The sequence below is a fragment of the Camelina sativa genome, chromosome 14, assembly GCF_030686135.1.
Source record: "Camelina sativa cultivar CO46 ecotype springtype chromosome 14, ASM3068613v1".
Lineage (NCBI taxonomy): Eukaryota > Viridiplantae > Streptophyta > Magnoliopsida > Brassicales > Brassicaceae > Camelina > Camelina sativa.
In genome coordinates this window covers 29,731,806-29,746,146 of record NC_141893.1, presented here as the reverse complement: position 1 = coordinate 29,746,146, position 14,341 = coordinate 29,731,806, and the positions used below count along the sequence as shown (strand labels likewise).

General features: G+C 25.2%; 6 protein-coding genes across 15 annotated transcripts; all 6 read right to left on the bottom strand.

Moving 5' to 3' along the window:
* LOC104744015 (uncharacterized) lies at nt 1–3,055 on the bottom strand. 2 transcript variants are annotated; one of them, XM_087486608.1, is made up of 4 exons: nt 2,913–3,055; nt 2,635–2,771; nt 2,356–2,415; nt 1–275 (listed from the first exon to the last, which is right to left on the bottom strand). In XM_087486608.1, the coding sequence occupies exons 1-4, from the start codon at nt 2,935–2,937 to the stop codon at nt 243–245; spliced, it is 255 nt and encodes an 84-aa protein (XP_087342734.1). In that variant the 5' UTR covers nt 2,938–3,055; the 3' UTR covers nt 1–242. The 2 variants fall into 2 exon arrangements, with proteins under 2 accessions (XP_087342734.1, XP_010463348.2); XM_010465046.2 differs by lacking the exon at nt 1–275 and adding an exon at nt 1,833–2,121.
* A 553-nt stretch (nt 3,056–3,608) lies between these two features.
* On the bottom strand, nt 3,609–4,901 carry LOC147928794 (uncharacterized). Of its 3 annotated transcripts, none has more exons than XM_087483054.1 (4): nt 4,740–4,901; nt 4,462–4,598; nt 4,183–4,242; nt 3,609–3,947 (listed from the first exon to the last, which is right to left on the bottom strand). In XM_087483054.1, the coding sequence occupies exons 1-4, from the start codon at nt 4,762–4,764 to the stop codon at nt 3,810–3,812; spliced, it is 360 nt and encodes a 119-aa protein (XP_087339180.1). In that variant the 5' UTR covers nt 4,765–4,901; the 3' UTR covers nt 3,609–3,809. The 3 variants fall into 3 exon arrangements, 2 of the variants coding, with proteins under 2 accessions (XP_087339180.1, XP_087339181.1); XM_087483055.1 differs by having other exon boundaries at nt 3,738–3,937; XR_015579285.1 differs by lacking the exon at nt 4,183–4,242 and having other exon boundaries at nt 3,658–3,947.
* A 663-nt stretch (nt 4,902–5,564) lies between these two features.
* LOC147928793 (uncharacterized) lies at nt 5,565–6,731 on the bottom strand. 4 transcript variants are annotated; one of them, XM_087483014.1, is made up of 4 exons: nt 6,570–6,731; nt 6,291–6,427; nt 6,012–6,071; nt 5,565–5,774 (listed from the first exon to the last, which is right to left on the bottom strand). In XM_087483014.1, exons 1-4 carry the CDS (start codon nt 6,592–6,594, stop codon nt 5,637–5,639), a joined length of 360 nt encoding a protein of 119 aa, XP_087339140.1. In that variant the 5' UTR covers nt 6,595–6,731; the 3' UTR covers nt 5,565–5,636. The 4 variants fall into 4 exon arrangements, 1 of the variants encoding a protein (XP_087339140.1); XR_015579246.1 differs by having other exon boundaries at nt 5,742–5,774; nt 6,272–6,427; XR_015579245.1 differs by lacking the exon at nt 6,012–6,071.
* A 662-nt stretch (nt 6,732–7,393) lies between these two features.
* Nucleotides 7,394–8,560, bottom strand: LOC147928792 (uncharacterized). Of its 3 annotated transcripts, none has more exons than XM_087483015.1 (4): nt 8,399–8,560; nt 8,120–8,256; nt 7,841–7,900; nt 7,394–7,603 (listed from the first exon to the last, which is right to left on the bottom strand). In XM_087483015.1, the coding sequence occupies exons 1-4, from the start codon at nt 8,421–8,423 to the stop codon at nt 7,466–7,468; spliced, it is 360 nt and encodes a 119-aa protein (XP_087339141.1). In that variant the 5' UTR covers nt 8,424–8,560; the 3' UTR covers nt 7,394–7,465. The 3 variants fall into 3 exon arrangements, 1 of the variants encoding a protein (XP_087339141.1); XR_015579248.1 differs by having other exon boundaries at nt 7,571–7,603; nt 8,101–8,256; XR_015579247.1 differs by lacking the exon at nt 7,841–7,900.
* A 2,518-nt stretch (nt 8,561–11,078) lies between these two features.
* LOC147928791 (uncharacterized) lies at nt 11,079–12,216 on the bottom strand. The gene is made up of 4 exons (XM_087483185.1): nt 12,055–12,216; nt 11,777–11,913; nt 11,498–11,557; nt 11,079–11,260 (listed from the first exon to the last, which is right to left on the bottom strand). Exons 1-4 carry the CDS (start codon nt 12,077–12,079, stop codon nt 11,123–11,125), a joined length of 360 nt encoding a protein of 119 aa, XP_087339311.1. The 5' UTR covers nt 12,080–12,216; the 3' UTR covers nt 11,079–11,122.
* A 583-nt stretch (nt 12,217–12,799) lies between these two features.
* On the bottom strand, nt 12,800–13,985 carry LOC147928790 (uncharacterized). 2 transcript variants are annotated; one of them, XR_015579368.1, is made up of 4 exons: nt 13,885–13,951; nt 13,588–13,743; nt 13,328–13,387; nt 12,800–13,089 (listed from the first exon to the last, which is right to left on the bottom strand). XR_015579368.1 is itself a non-coding variant. In XM_087483154.1 (4 exons), exons 1-4 carry the CDS (start codon nt 13,907–13,909, stop codon nt 12,952–12,954), a joined length of 360 nt encoding a protein of 119 aa, XP_087339280.1. In that variant the 5' UTR covers nt 13,910–13,985; the 3' UTR covers nt 12,800–12,951. The 2 variants fall into 2 exon arrangements, 1 of the variants encoding a protein (XP_087339280.1); XM_087483154.1 differs by having other exon boundaries at nt 13,607–13,743; nt 13,885–13,985.
* Between the last annotated feature and the right edge of the window lie 356 nt (nt 13,986–14,341).

Sequence of the window (14,341 nt, the reverse complement as noted above, 5' to 3'; positions counted from 1 at the left end):
TAATAAATAATAATTGTAATTAAATTGCAAATATTTTCTTTATTAGTTACACGTATTTTCCTTATTAATTGCACATATTTTCTTATTGAAATTAGTAATTTAGTAGATAACTTTCCTAGAATTAGTGATATAATATATTAATTTTGGTTTTATATACTTTCAAAAATATTAATTATAATCCTTTTATTTTTAGGATTTTTTAATTTTCTTATACTTTTCTTTGCTCTCCTCCGTTAGGTTTTTCATCTTCTCTTCTTGGCCTTGACGAATATCATCTTGTTTTTGTTGTAAATACAGAACAAAAGTTCAGTTTTAGGGTCATGAAAACATCCATTATATGCGCAAGACAAACTTCTGTTTTGAGGTTTATTCAGAAGAATCAAAGCTCATTGACATAATAGTATATTGTTTTAGGACAACATAATTACGCATATTATATTTGGTCAATCTAACAGCAATTATACAGAAAAAAAAAAAAAATTAGAACAGAGAGTAAAAGGAATGACCAGAAACTACACACTTACAAGGATAAAATTTCTCTGATCCAACTTCTGTTGGATTTTGAACAGCTCATATGATAGGTCTTGAAGAATATAAATACGGAGAAATAACAAAATCAATTTAAGATCAAATCCACTCACAATTAACTTAATCATAAAACTATGATACTAGTAAAAATTAATTGATGGAGAATCATTTGATTGGGGATTATAATGTCCACTACTTGATTGAGCATATAGCTAAAGTTCTTAACAAAATTCACATGAAAAGTAAGAGCGGATACAGTTGAACAAGTGGGGAACCTCGTTTAAAGCTTTGGTTAAATATGGTGAAGTCTGACTTGAGTCTTCTTCATGATGATTAGGTTTCTTCTTATCGAATACAAATTTGAGTTTTTCCATCGTCTTTTCCACCGTGTACGGTTTTTTTTTTCCATCTTCTGTCAATGTTAAACCATGTGAAACAAAATTGAGACTTGTACCAAGAAACAAAAGTTAGAAACAAATAAACTAATAAAAAAACATAGATCGTAATTGGAAATTACATAGTGAAAACTAAAACCTCCAAGAAGAATTTTTACCATAACTTATGTTAACACCAATCATCTTCTTTGGTTGAACAATGATGAGAGAATGATAGAAATCGATGAAATCTAAGTATTTGTTAGGTTTATATACACAATCTCAGAAGTCGAATTTGGGAAAAGAAAATGCATGATTTAAACAAGGCAAGACAACATATAGGGCAAATAATGTGAAAACATATGTAAATACCATGTGTAATCTCTTATTAATATGATATTGTTATTTTTAATGCATTTTACTTATATAATTTTTACTATCATTGTATATTTTAATTGGTGAGAGACTCATCAATATAATAATTACTTTTTGTGTTGTTTATTTTTTTAAGTAATTTATATTTACTTATTTAAAATAAAATAATTTCATATCTGATTACATTTTAAATATAATCAATTTTATCAATTAGTCATATTTGTTAATACAATCTACAATATTAATTTATATAAATTTTTAATTTCTTATAATTTACAAATAAGTTAAAACAAAGCTTTTGTATAACACATGACAAAATCTTTAATTGTTAAAATTTACACGTGTCGCGATCACATTAGTTACTAACTTTGAAAACCAAGGTTTATATAACAACATAATATTAAATAAGCTATCAAATCATTCACCGATTTAAAAATTTAAAAAGATTACATTAATTTCTTATTTTTCTTATATTATGTTAACCACTAATTTTAACACATTATACCTTTTAATACTTTAATCACTTTTCTGTAAAATTTTCTTTTTACTATATGATTATAATAAATAATAATTGTAATTAAATTGCAAATATTTTCTTTATTAGTTACACGTATTTTCCTTATTAATTGCACATATTTTCTTATTGAAATTAGTAATTTAATAGATAACTTTCCTAGAATTAGTGATATAATATATTAAATTGGTTTTATATACTTCCAAAAAATATTAATAGTAATCCTTTTATTTTTAGGATTTTTTAAATTTTCTTATAATTTTCTATGCTCTCCTCCGTTGGGTTTTTCATCTTCTCTTCTTGGCCTTGACGAATATCATCTTGTTTTTGCTGTAAATACAGAACAAAAGTTCAGTTTTAGGGTCATAAAAACATCCATTATATGCGCAAGACAAACTTCTGTTTTGAGGTTTATTCAGAAGAAGCAAAGCTCATTGACATAATAGTATATTATTTTAGGACAACATAATTACGCATATTATATTTGGTCAATCTATCAGCAATTATACAGAAAAAAAAATTAGAACAGAGAGTACAAGGAATGACCAGAAACTACACACTTACAAGGATAAAATTTCTCTGATCCAACTTCTGCTGGATTTTGAACAGCTCATATGATAGGTCCTGAAGAATATAAATACAGAGAAATAACAAAATCAATTTAAGATCAAATCCACTCACAATTAACTTAATCATAAAACTATGATACTAGTAAAAATCAATTGATGGAGAATCATTTGATTGGGGATTATAATGTCCACTACTTGATTGAGCATATAGCTAAAGTTCTTAACAAAATTCACAAGAAAAGTAAAAGCGGATACAGTTTAACAAGTGGGGAACCTCGTTTAAAGCTTTGGTTAAATATGGCGAAGTCTGACTTGAGTCTTCTTCATGATGATTAGGTTTCTTCTTATCGAATACAGATTTGAGTTTTTCCATCGTCTTTCTCACCGTGTTCGGTTTTTTCTTTCCATCTTCTGTCAATGTTAAACCATGTGAAACAAAATTGAGACTTGTACCAAGAAACAAAAGTTAGAAACAAATAAACTAATAAAAAAACATTGATCGTAATTGGAAATTACATAGTGAAAACTAAAACCTCCAAGAAGAATTTTTACCATAACTTATGTTAACACCAATCATCTTCTTTGGTTGAACAATGATGAGAGAATGATAGAAATCGATGAAATCTAAGCATTTGTTAGGTTTATATACACAATCTCAGAATTCGAATTTGGGAAAAATGCATGATTTAAACCAGGCAAGACAGCATATAGGGCATAATTTGAAAACATATGTAAATACCATGTGTAATCTCTTATTAATATAATATTGTTATTATTAATGCATTTTACTTATATGATTTTTACTATCATTGTATATTTTAATTGGTGAGAGACTCATCAATATAATAATTACTTTTTGTGTTGTTTATTTTTTTTAGTAATTTATATTTACTTATTTAAAATAAAATAATTTCATATCTGATTACATTTTAAATATAATCACTTTTATCAATTATTCATATTTGTTAATACAATCTACAATATTAATTTATATAAATTTTTAATTTCTTATAATTTACAAATAAGTTAAAACAAAGCTTTTGTATAACACATGACAAAATCTTTAATTGTTAAAATTTACACGTGTCGCGATCACATTAGTTACTAACTTTGAAAACAAAGGTTTATATAATAACAGAATATTAAATAAGCTATCAAATCATTCAACGATTTAAAAATTTAAAAAGATTACATTAATTTCTTATTTTTCTTATATTATGTTAACCACTAATTTTAACACATTATACCTTTTAATACTTTAATCACTTTTCTGTAAAATTTTCTTTTTACTATATGATTATAATAAATAATAATTGTAATTAAATTGCAAATATTTTCTTTATTAGTTACATGTATTTTCCTTATTAATTGCACATATTTTCTTATTGAAATTAGTAATTTAATATATACCTTTCCTAGAATTAGTGATATAATATATTAATTTTGGTTTTATATACTTCCTAAAAATATTAATTGTAATCCTTTTATTTTTAGGATTTTTTTAATTTTCTTATAATTTTCTTTGCTCTCCTCCGTTAGGTTTTTCATCTTCTCTTCTTGGCCTTGACGAATATCATCTTGTTTTTGCTGTAAATACAGAACAAAAGTTCAGTTTTAGGGTCATAAAAACATCCATTATATGCGCAAGACAAACTTCTGTTTTGAGGTTTATTCAGAAGAAGCAAAGCTCATTGACATAATAGTATATTATTTTAGGACAACATAATTACGCATATTATATTTGGTCAATCTATCAGCAATTATACAGAAAAAAAAACTTAGAACAGAGAGTACAAGGAATGACCAGAAACTACACACTTACAAGGATAAAATTTCTCTGATCCAACTTCTGCTGGATTTTGAACAGCTCATATGATAGGTCCTGAAGAATATAAATACAGAGAAATAACAAAATCAATTTAAGATCAAATCCACTCACAATTAACTTAATCATAAAACTATGATACTAGTAAAAATCAATTGATGGAGAATCATTTGATTGGGGATTATAATGTCCACTACTTGATTGAGCATATAGCTAAAGTTCTTAACAAAATTCACAAGAAAAGTAAAAGCGGATACAGTTTAACAAGTGGGGAACCTCGTTTAAAGCTTTGGTTAAATATGGCGAAGTCTGACTTGAGTCTTCTTCATGATGATTAGGTTTCTTCTTATCGAATACAGATTTGAGTTTTTCCATCGTCTTTCTCACCGTGTTCGGTTTTTTCTTTCCATCTTCTGTCAATGTTAAACCATGTGAAACAAAATTGAGACTTGTACCAAGAAACAAAAGTTAGAAACAAATAAACTAATAAAAAAACATTGATCGTAATTGGAAATTACATAGTGAAAACTAAAACCTCCAAGAAGAATTTTTACCATAACTTATGTTAACACCAATCATCTTCTTTGGTTGAACAATGATGAGAGAATGATAGAAATCGATGAAATCTAAGCATTTGTTAGGTTTATATACACAATCTCAGAATTCGAATTTGGGAAAAATGCATGATTTAAACCAGGCAAGACAGCATATAGGGCATAATTTGAAAACATATGTAAATACCATGTGTAATCTCTTATTAATATAATATTGTTATTATTAATGCATTTTACTTATATGATTTTTACTATCATTGTATATTTTAATTGGTGAGAGACTCATCAATATAATAATTACTTTTTGTGTTGTTTATTTTTTTTAGTAATTTATATTTACTTATTTAAAATAAAATAATTTCATATCTGATTACATTTTAAATATAATCACTTTTATCAATTATTCATATTTGTTAATACAATCTACAATATTAATTTATATAAATTTTTAATTTCTTATAATTTACAAATAAGTTAAAACAAAGCTTTTGTATAACACATGACAAAATCTTTAATTGTTAAAATTTACACGTGTCGCGATCACATTAGTTACTAACTTTGAAAACAAAGGTTTATATAATAACAGAATATTAAATAAGCTATCAAATCATTCAACGATTTAAAAATTTAAAAAGATTACATTAATTTCTTATTTTTCTTATATTATGTTAACCACTAATTTTAACACATTATACCTTTTAATACTTTAATCACTTTTCTGTAAAATTTTCTTTTTACTATATGATTATAATAAATAATAATTGTAATTAAATTGCAAATATTTTCTTTATTAGTTACATGTATTTTCCTTATTAATTGCACATATTTTCTTATTGAAATTAGTAATTTAATATATACCTTTCCTAGAATTAGTGATATAATATATTAATTTTGGTTTTATATACTTCCTAAAAATATTAATTGTAATCCTTTTATTTTTAGGATTTTTTTAATTTTCTTATAATTTTCTTTGCTCTCCTCCGTTAGGTTTTTCATCTTCTCTTCTTGGCCTTGACGAATATCATCTTGTTTTTGCTGTAAATACAGAACAAAAGTTCAGTTTTAGGGTCATGAAAAAATTCCATTATATGCGCAAGACAAACTTCTGTTTTGAGGTTTATTCAGAAGAAGCAAAGCTCATTGACATAATAGTATATTATTTTAGGACAACATAATTAAGCATATTATATTTGGTCAATCTATCAGCAATTATACAGAAAAAAAAAACTTAGAACAGAGAGTACAAGAAATGACCAGAAACTACACACTTACAAGGATAAAATTTTTCTGATCCAACTTCTGCTGGATTTTGAACAGCTCATATGATATGTCCTGAAGAATATAAATACAGAGAAATAACAAAATCAATTTAAGATACAATCCACTCCCAATTAACTTAATCATAAAAATATGATACTAGTAAAAATTAATTGATGGAGAATCATTTGATTGGGGATTATAATGTCCACTACTTGATTGAGCATATAGCTAAAGTTCTTAACAAAATTCACATGAAAAGTAAGAGCGGATACAGTTGAACAAGTGGGGAACCTCGTTTAAAGCTTTGGTTAAATATGGCGAAGTCTGACTTGAGTCTTCTTCATGATGATTAGGTTTCTTCTTATCGAATACAGATTTGAGTTTTTCCATCGTCTTTCTCACCGTGTTCGGTTTTTTCTTTCCATCTTCTGTCAATGTTAAACCATGTGAAACAAAATTGAGACTTGTACCAAGAAACAAAAGTTAGAAACAAATAAACTAATAAAAAAAATATTGATCGTAATTGGAAATTACATAGTGAAAACTAAAACCTCCAAGAAGAATTTTTACCATAACTTATGTTAACACCAATCATCTTCTTTGGTTGAACAATGATGAGAGAATGATAGAAATCGATGAAATCTAAGCATTTGTTAGGTTTATATACACAATCTCAGAATTCGAATTTGGGAAAAATGCATGATTTAAACCAGGCAAGACAGCATATAGGGCATAATTTGAAAACATATGTAAATACCATGTGTAATCTCTCATTAATATAATATTGTTATTTTTAATGCATTTTACTTATATAATTTTTACTATCATTGTATATTTTAATTGGTGAGAGACTCATCAATATAATAATTACTTTTTGTGTTGTTTATTTTTTTAGTAATTTATATTTACTTATTTAAAATAAAATAATTTCATATCTGATTACATTTTAAATATAATCACTTTTATCAATTATTCATATTTGTTAATACAATCTACAATATTAATTTATATAAATTTTTAATTTCTTATAATTTACAAATAAGTTAAAACAAAGCTTTTGTATAACACATGACAAAATCTTTAATTGTTAAAATTTACACGTGTCGCGATCACATTAGTTACTAACTTTGAAAACAAAGGTTTATATAATAACAGAATATTAAATAAGCTATCAAATCATTCACCGATTTAAAAATTTAAAAAGATTACATTAATTTCTTATTTTTCTTATATTATGTTAACCACTAATTTTAACACATTATACCTTTTAATACTTTAATCACTTTTCTGTAAAATTTTCTTTTTACTATATGATTATAATAAATAATAATTGTAATTAAATTGCAAATATTTTCTTTATTAGTTACATGTATTTTCCTTATTAATTGCACATATTTTCTTATTGAAATTAGTAATTTAATATATACCTTTCCTAGAATTAGTGATATAATATATTAATTTTGGTTTTATATACTTCCTAAAAATATTAATTGTAATCCTTTTATTTTTAGGATTTTTTTAATTTTCTTATAATTTTCTTTGCTCTCCTCCGTTAGGTTTTTCATCTTCTCTTCTTGGCCTTGACGAATATCATCTTGTTTTTGCTGTAAATACAGAACAAAAGTTCAGTTTTAGGGTCATGAAAAAATTCCATTATATGCGCAAGACAAACTTCTGTTTTGAGGTTTATTCAGAAGAAGCAAAGCTCATTGACATAATAGTATATTATTTTAGGACAACATAATTAAGCATATTATATTTGGTCAATCTATCAGCAATTATACAGAAAAAAAAAACTTAGAACAGAGAGTACAAGAAATGACCAGAAACTACACACTTACAAGGATAAAATTTTTCTGATCCAACTTCTGCTGGATTTTGAACAGCTCATATGATATGTCCTGAAGAATATAAATACAGAGAAATAACAAAATCAATTTAAGATACAATCCACTCCCAATTAACTTAATCATAAAAATATGATACTAGTAAAAATTAATTGATGGAGAATCATTTGATTGGGGATTATAATGTCCACTACTTGATTGAGCATATAGCTAAAGTTCTTAACAAAATTCACATGAAAAGTAAGAGCGGATACAGTTGAACAAGTGGGGAACCTCGTTTAAAGCTTTGGTTAAATATGGCGAAGTCTGACTTGAGTCTTCTTCATGATGATTAGGTTTCTTCTTATCGAATACAGATTTGAGTTTTTCCATCGTCTTTCTCACCGTGTTCGGTTTTTTCTTTCCATCTTCTGTCAATGTTAAACCATGTGAAACAAAATTGAGACTTGTACCAAGAAACAAAAGTTAGAAACAAATAAACTAATAAAAAAAATATTGATCGTAATTGGAAATTACATAGTGAAAACTAAAACCTCCAAGAAGAATTTTTACCATAACTTATGTTAACACCAATCATCTTCTTTGGTTGAACAATGATGAGAGAATGATAGAAATCGATGAAATCTAAGCATTTGTTAGGTTTATATACACAATCTCAGAATTCGAATTTGGGAAAAATGCATGATTTAAACCAGGCAAGACAGCATATAGGGCATAATTTGAAAACATATGTAAATACCATGTGTAATCTCTCATTAATATAATATTGTTATTTTTAATGCATTTTACTTATATAATTTTTACTATCATTGTATATTTTAATTGGTGAGAGACTCATCAATATAATAATTACTTTTTGTGTTGTTTATTTTTTTAGTAATTTATATTTACTTATTTAAAATAAAATAATTTCATATCTGATTACATTTTAAATATAATCACTTTTATCAATTATTCATATTTGTTAATACAATCTACAATATTAATTTATATAAATTTTTAATTTCTTATAATTTACAAATAAGTTAAAACAAAGCTTTTGTATAACACATGACAAAATCTTTAATTGTTAAAATTTACACGTGTCGCGATCACATTAGTTACTAACTTTGAAAACAAAGGTTTATATAATAACAGAATATTAAATAAGCTATCAAATCATTCACCGATTTAAAAATTTAAAAAGATTACATTAATTTCTTATTTTTCTTATATTATGTTAACCACTAATTTTAACACATTATACCTTTTAATTTTTTAATCACTTTTCTGTAAAATTTTCTTTTTACTATATGATTATAATAAATAATAATTGTAATTAAATTGCAAATATTATCTTTATTAGTTACACGTATTTTCCTTATTAATTGCACATATTTTCTTATTGAAATTAGTAATTTAATAGATAACTTTCCTAGAATTAGTGATATAATATATTAATTTTGGTTTTATATACTTCCTAAAAATATTAATTGTAATCCTTTTATTTTTAGGATTTTTTTAATTTTCTTATAATTTTCTTTGCTCTCCTCCGTTAGGTTTTTCATCTTCTCTTCTTGGCCTTGACGAATATCATCTTGTTTTTGCTGTAAATATAGAACAAAAGTTCAGTTTTAGGGTCATGAAAAAATTCCATTATATGCGCAAGACAAACTTCTGTTTTGAGGTTTATTCACAAGAAGCAAAGCTCATTGACATAATAGTATATTATTTTAGGACAACATAATTAAGCATATTATATTTGGTCAATCTATCAGCAATTATACAGAAAAAAAAAACTTAGAACAGAGAGTACAAGAAATGACCAGAAACTACACACTTACAAGGATAAAATTTTTCTGATCCAACTTCTGCTGGATTTTGAACAGCTCATATGATATGTCCTGAAGAATATAAATACAGAGAAATAACAAAATCAATTTAAGATACAATCCACTCCCAATTAACTTAATCATAAAAATATGATACTAGTAAAAATTAATTGATGGAGAATCATTTGATTGGGGATTATAATGTCCACTACTTGATTGAGCATATAGCTAAAGTTCTTAACAAAATTCACATGAAAAGTAAGAGCGGATACAGTTGAACAAGTGGGGAACCTCGTTTAAAGCTTTGGTTAAATATGGCGAAGTCTGACTTGAGTCTTCTTCATGATGATTAGGTTTCTTCTTATCGAATACAGATTTGAGTTTTTCCATCGTCTTTCTCACCTTGTTCGGTTTTTTCTTTCCATCTTCTGTCAATGTTAAACCATGTGAAACAAAATTGAGACTTGTACCAAGAAACAAAAGTTAGAAACAAATAAACTAAAAAAAAATATTGATCGTAATTGGAAATTACATAGTGAAAACTAAAACCTCCAAGAAGAATTTTTACCATAACTTATGTTAACACCAATCATCTTCTTTGGTTGAACAATGATGAGAGAATGATAGAAATCGATGAAATCTAAGCATTTGTTAGGTTTATATACACAATCTCAGAATTCGAATTTGGGAAAAATGCATGATTTAAACCAGGCAAGACAGCATATAGGGCATAATTTGAAAACATATGTAAATACCATGTGTAATCTCTTATTAATATAATATTGTTATTTTTAATGCATTTTACTTATATAATTTTTACTATCATTGTATATTTTAATTGGTGAGAGACTCATCAATATAATAATTACTTTTTGTGTTGTTTATTTTTTTTAGTAGTTTATATTTACTTATTTAAAATAAAATAATTTCATATCTGATTACATTTTAAATATAATCACTTTTATCAATTATTCATATTTGTTAATACAATCTACAATATTAATTTATATAAATTTTTAATTTCTTATAATTTACAAATAAGTTAAAACAAAGCTTTTGTATAACACATGACAAAATCTTTAATTGTTAAAATTTACACGTGTCGCGATCACATTAGTTACTAACTTTGAAAACAAAGGTTTATATAATAACAGAATATTAAATAAGCTATCAAATCATTCACCGATTTAAAAATTTAAAAAGATTACATTAATTTCTTATTTTTCTTATATTATGTTAACCACTAATTTTAACACATTATACCTTTTAATTTTTTAATCACTTTTCTGTAAAATTTTCTTTTTACTATATGATTATAATAAATAATAATTGTAATTAAATTGCAAATATTTTCTTTATTAGTTACACGTATTTTTCTTATTAATTGCACATATTTTCTTATTGAAATTAGTAATTTAATAGATAACTTTCCTAGAATTAGTGATATAATATATTAATTTTGGTTTTATATACTTCCTAAAAATATTAATTGTAATCTTTTTATTTTTAGGATTTTTTTAATTTTCTTATAATTTTCTTTGCTCTCCTCCGTTAGGTTTTTCATCTTCTCTTCTTGGCCTTGACGAATATCATCTTGTTTTTGCTGTAAATACAGAACAAAAGTTCAGTTTTAGGGTCATGAAAAAATTCCATTATATGCGCAAGACAAACTTCTGTTTTGAGGTTTATTCAGAAGAAGCAAAGCTCATTGACATAATAGTATATTATTTTAGGACAACATAATTAAGCATATTATATTTGGTCAATCTATCAGCAATTATACAGAAAAAAAAAACTTAGAACAGAGAGTACAAGAAATGACCAGAAACTACACACTTACAAGGATAAAAATTTTCTGATCCAACTTCTGCTGGATTTTGAACAGCTCATATGATATGTCCTGAAGAATATAAATACAGAGAAATAACAAAATCAATTTAAGATACATTCCACTCCCAATTAACTTAATCATAAAAATATGATACTAGTAAAAATTAATTGATGGAGAATCAGTTGATTGGGGATTATAATGTCCACTACTTGATTGAGCATATAGCTAAAGTTCTTAACAAAATTCACATGAAAAGTAAGAGCGGATACAGTTGAACAAGTGGGGAACCTCGTTTAAAGCTTTGGTTAAATATGGCGAAGTCTGACTTGAGTCTTCTTCATGATGATTAGGTTTCTTCTTATCGAATACAGATTTGAGTTTTTCCATCGTCTTTCTCACCGTGTTCGGTTTTTTCTTTCCATCTTCTGTCAATGTTAAACCATGTGAAACAAAATTGAGACTTGTACCAAGAAACAAAAGTTAGAAACAAATAAACTAATAAAAAAACATTGATCGTAATTGGAAATTACATAGTGAAAACTAAAACCTCCAAGAAGAATTTTTACCATAACTTATGTTAACACCAATCATCTTCTTTGGTTGAACAATGATGAGAGAATGATAGAAATCGATGAAATCTAAGCATTTGTTAGGTTTATATACACAATCTCAGAATTCGAATTTGGGAAAAATGCATGATTTAAACCAGGCAAGACAGCATATAGGGCATAATTTGAAAACATATGTAAATACCATGTGTAATCTCTTATTAATATAATATTGTTATTTTTAATGCATTTTACTTATATAATTTTTACTATCATTGTATATTTTAATTGGTGAGAGACTCATCAATATAATAATTACTTTTTGTGTTGTTTATTTTTTTTAGTAATTTATATTTACTTATTTAAAATAAAATAATTTCATATCTGATTACATTTTAAATATAATCACTTTTATCAATTATTCATATTTGTTAATACAATCTACAATATTAATTTATATAAATTTTTAATTTCTTATAATTTACAAATAAGTTAAAACAAAGCTTTTGTATAACACATGACAAAATCTTTAATTGTTAAAATTTACACGTGTCGCGATCACATTAGTTACTAACTTTGAAAACAAAGGTTTATATAATAACAGAATATTAAATAAGCTATCAAATCATTCACCGATTTAAAAATTTAAAAAGATTACATTAATTTCTTATTTTTCTTATATTATGTTAACCACTAATTTTAACACATTATACCTTTTAATTTTTTAATCACTTTTCTGTAAAATTTTCTTTTTACTATATGATTATAATAAATAATAATTGTAATTAAATTGCAAATATTTTCTTTATTAGTTACACGTATTTTCCTTATTAATTGCACATATTTTCTTATTGAAATTAGTAATTTAATAGATAACTTTCCTAGAATTAGTGATATAATATATTAATTTTGGTTTTATATACTTCCTAAAAATATTAATTGTAATCCTTTTATTTTTAGGATTTTTTTAATTTTCTTATAATTTTCTTTGCTCTCCTCCGTTAGGTTTTTCATCTTCTCTTCTTGGCCTTGACGAATATCATCTTGTTTTTGCTGTAAATACAGAACAAAAGTTCAGTTTTAGGGTCATGAAAAAATTCCATTATATGCGCAAGACAAACTTCTGTTTTGAGGTTTATTCAGAAGAAGCAAAGCTCATTGACATAATAGTATATTATTTTAGGACAACATAATTAAGCATATTATATTTGGTCAATCTATCAGCAATTATACAGAAAAAAAAAAACTTAGAACAGAGAGTACAAGAAATGACCAGAAACAACACACTTACAAGGATAAAAATTTTCTGATCCAACTTCTGCTGGATTTTGAACAGCTCATATGATATGTCCTGAAGAATATAAACACGGAGAAATAACAAAATCAATTTAAGATCAAATCCACTCACAATTAACTTAATCATAAAACTATGATACTAGTAAAAATTAATTGATGGAGAATCATTTGATTGGGGATTATAATGTCCACTACTTGATTGAGCATATAGCTAAAGTTCTTAACAAAATTCACATGAAAAGTAAGAGCGGATACAGTTGAACAAGTGGGGAACCTCGTTTAAAGCTTTGGTTAAATATGGCGAAGTCTGACTTGAGTCTTCTTCATGATGATTAGGTTTCTTCCTATCGAATACAGATTTGAGTTTTTCCATCGTCTTTCTCACCGTGTTCGGTTTTTTCTTTCCATCTTCTGTCAATGTTAAACCATGTGAAACAAAATTGAGACTTGTACCAAGAAACAAAAGTTAGAAACAAATAAACTAATAAAAAAATATTGATCGTAATTGGAAATTACATAGTGAAAACTAAAACCTCCAAGAAGAATTTTTACCATAACTTATGTTAACACCAATCATCTTCTTTGGTTGAACAATGATGAGAGAATGATAGAAATCGATGAAATCTAAGCATTTGTTAGGTTTATATACACAATCTCAGAATTCGAATTTGGGAAAAATGCATGATTTAAACCAGGCAAGACAGCATATAGGGCATAATTTGAAAACATATGTAAATACCATGTGTAATCTCTTATTAATATAATATTGTTATTTTTAATGCATTTTACTTATATAATTTTTACTATCATTGTATATTTTAATTGGTGAGAGACTCATCAATATAATAATTACTTTTTGTGTTGTTTATTTTTTTTAGTAATTTATATTTACTTATTTAAAATAAAATAATTTCATATCTGATTACATTTTAAATATAATCACTTTTATCAATTATTCATATTTGTTAATACAATCTACAATATTAATTTATATAAATTTTTAATTTCT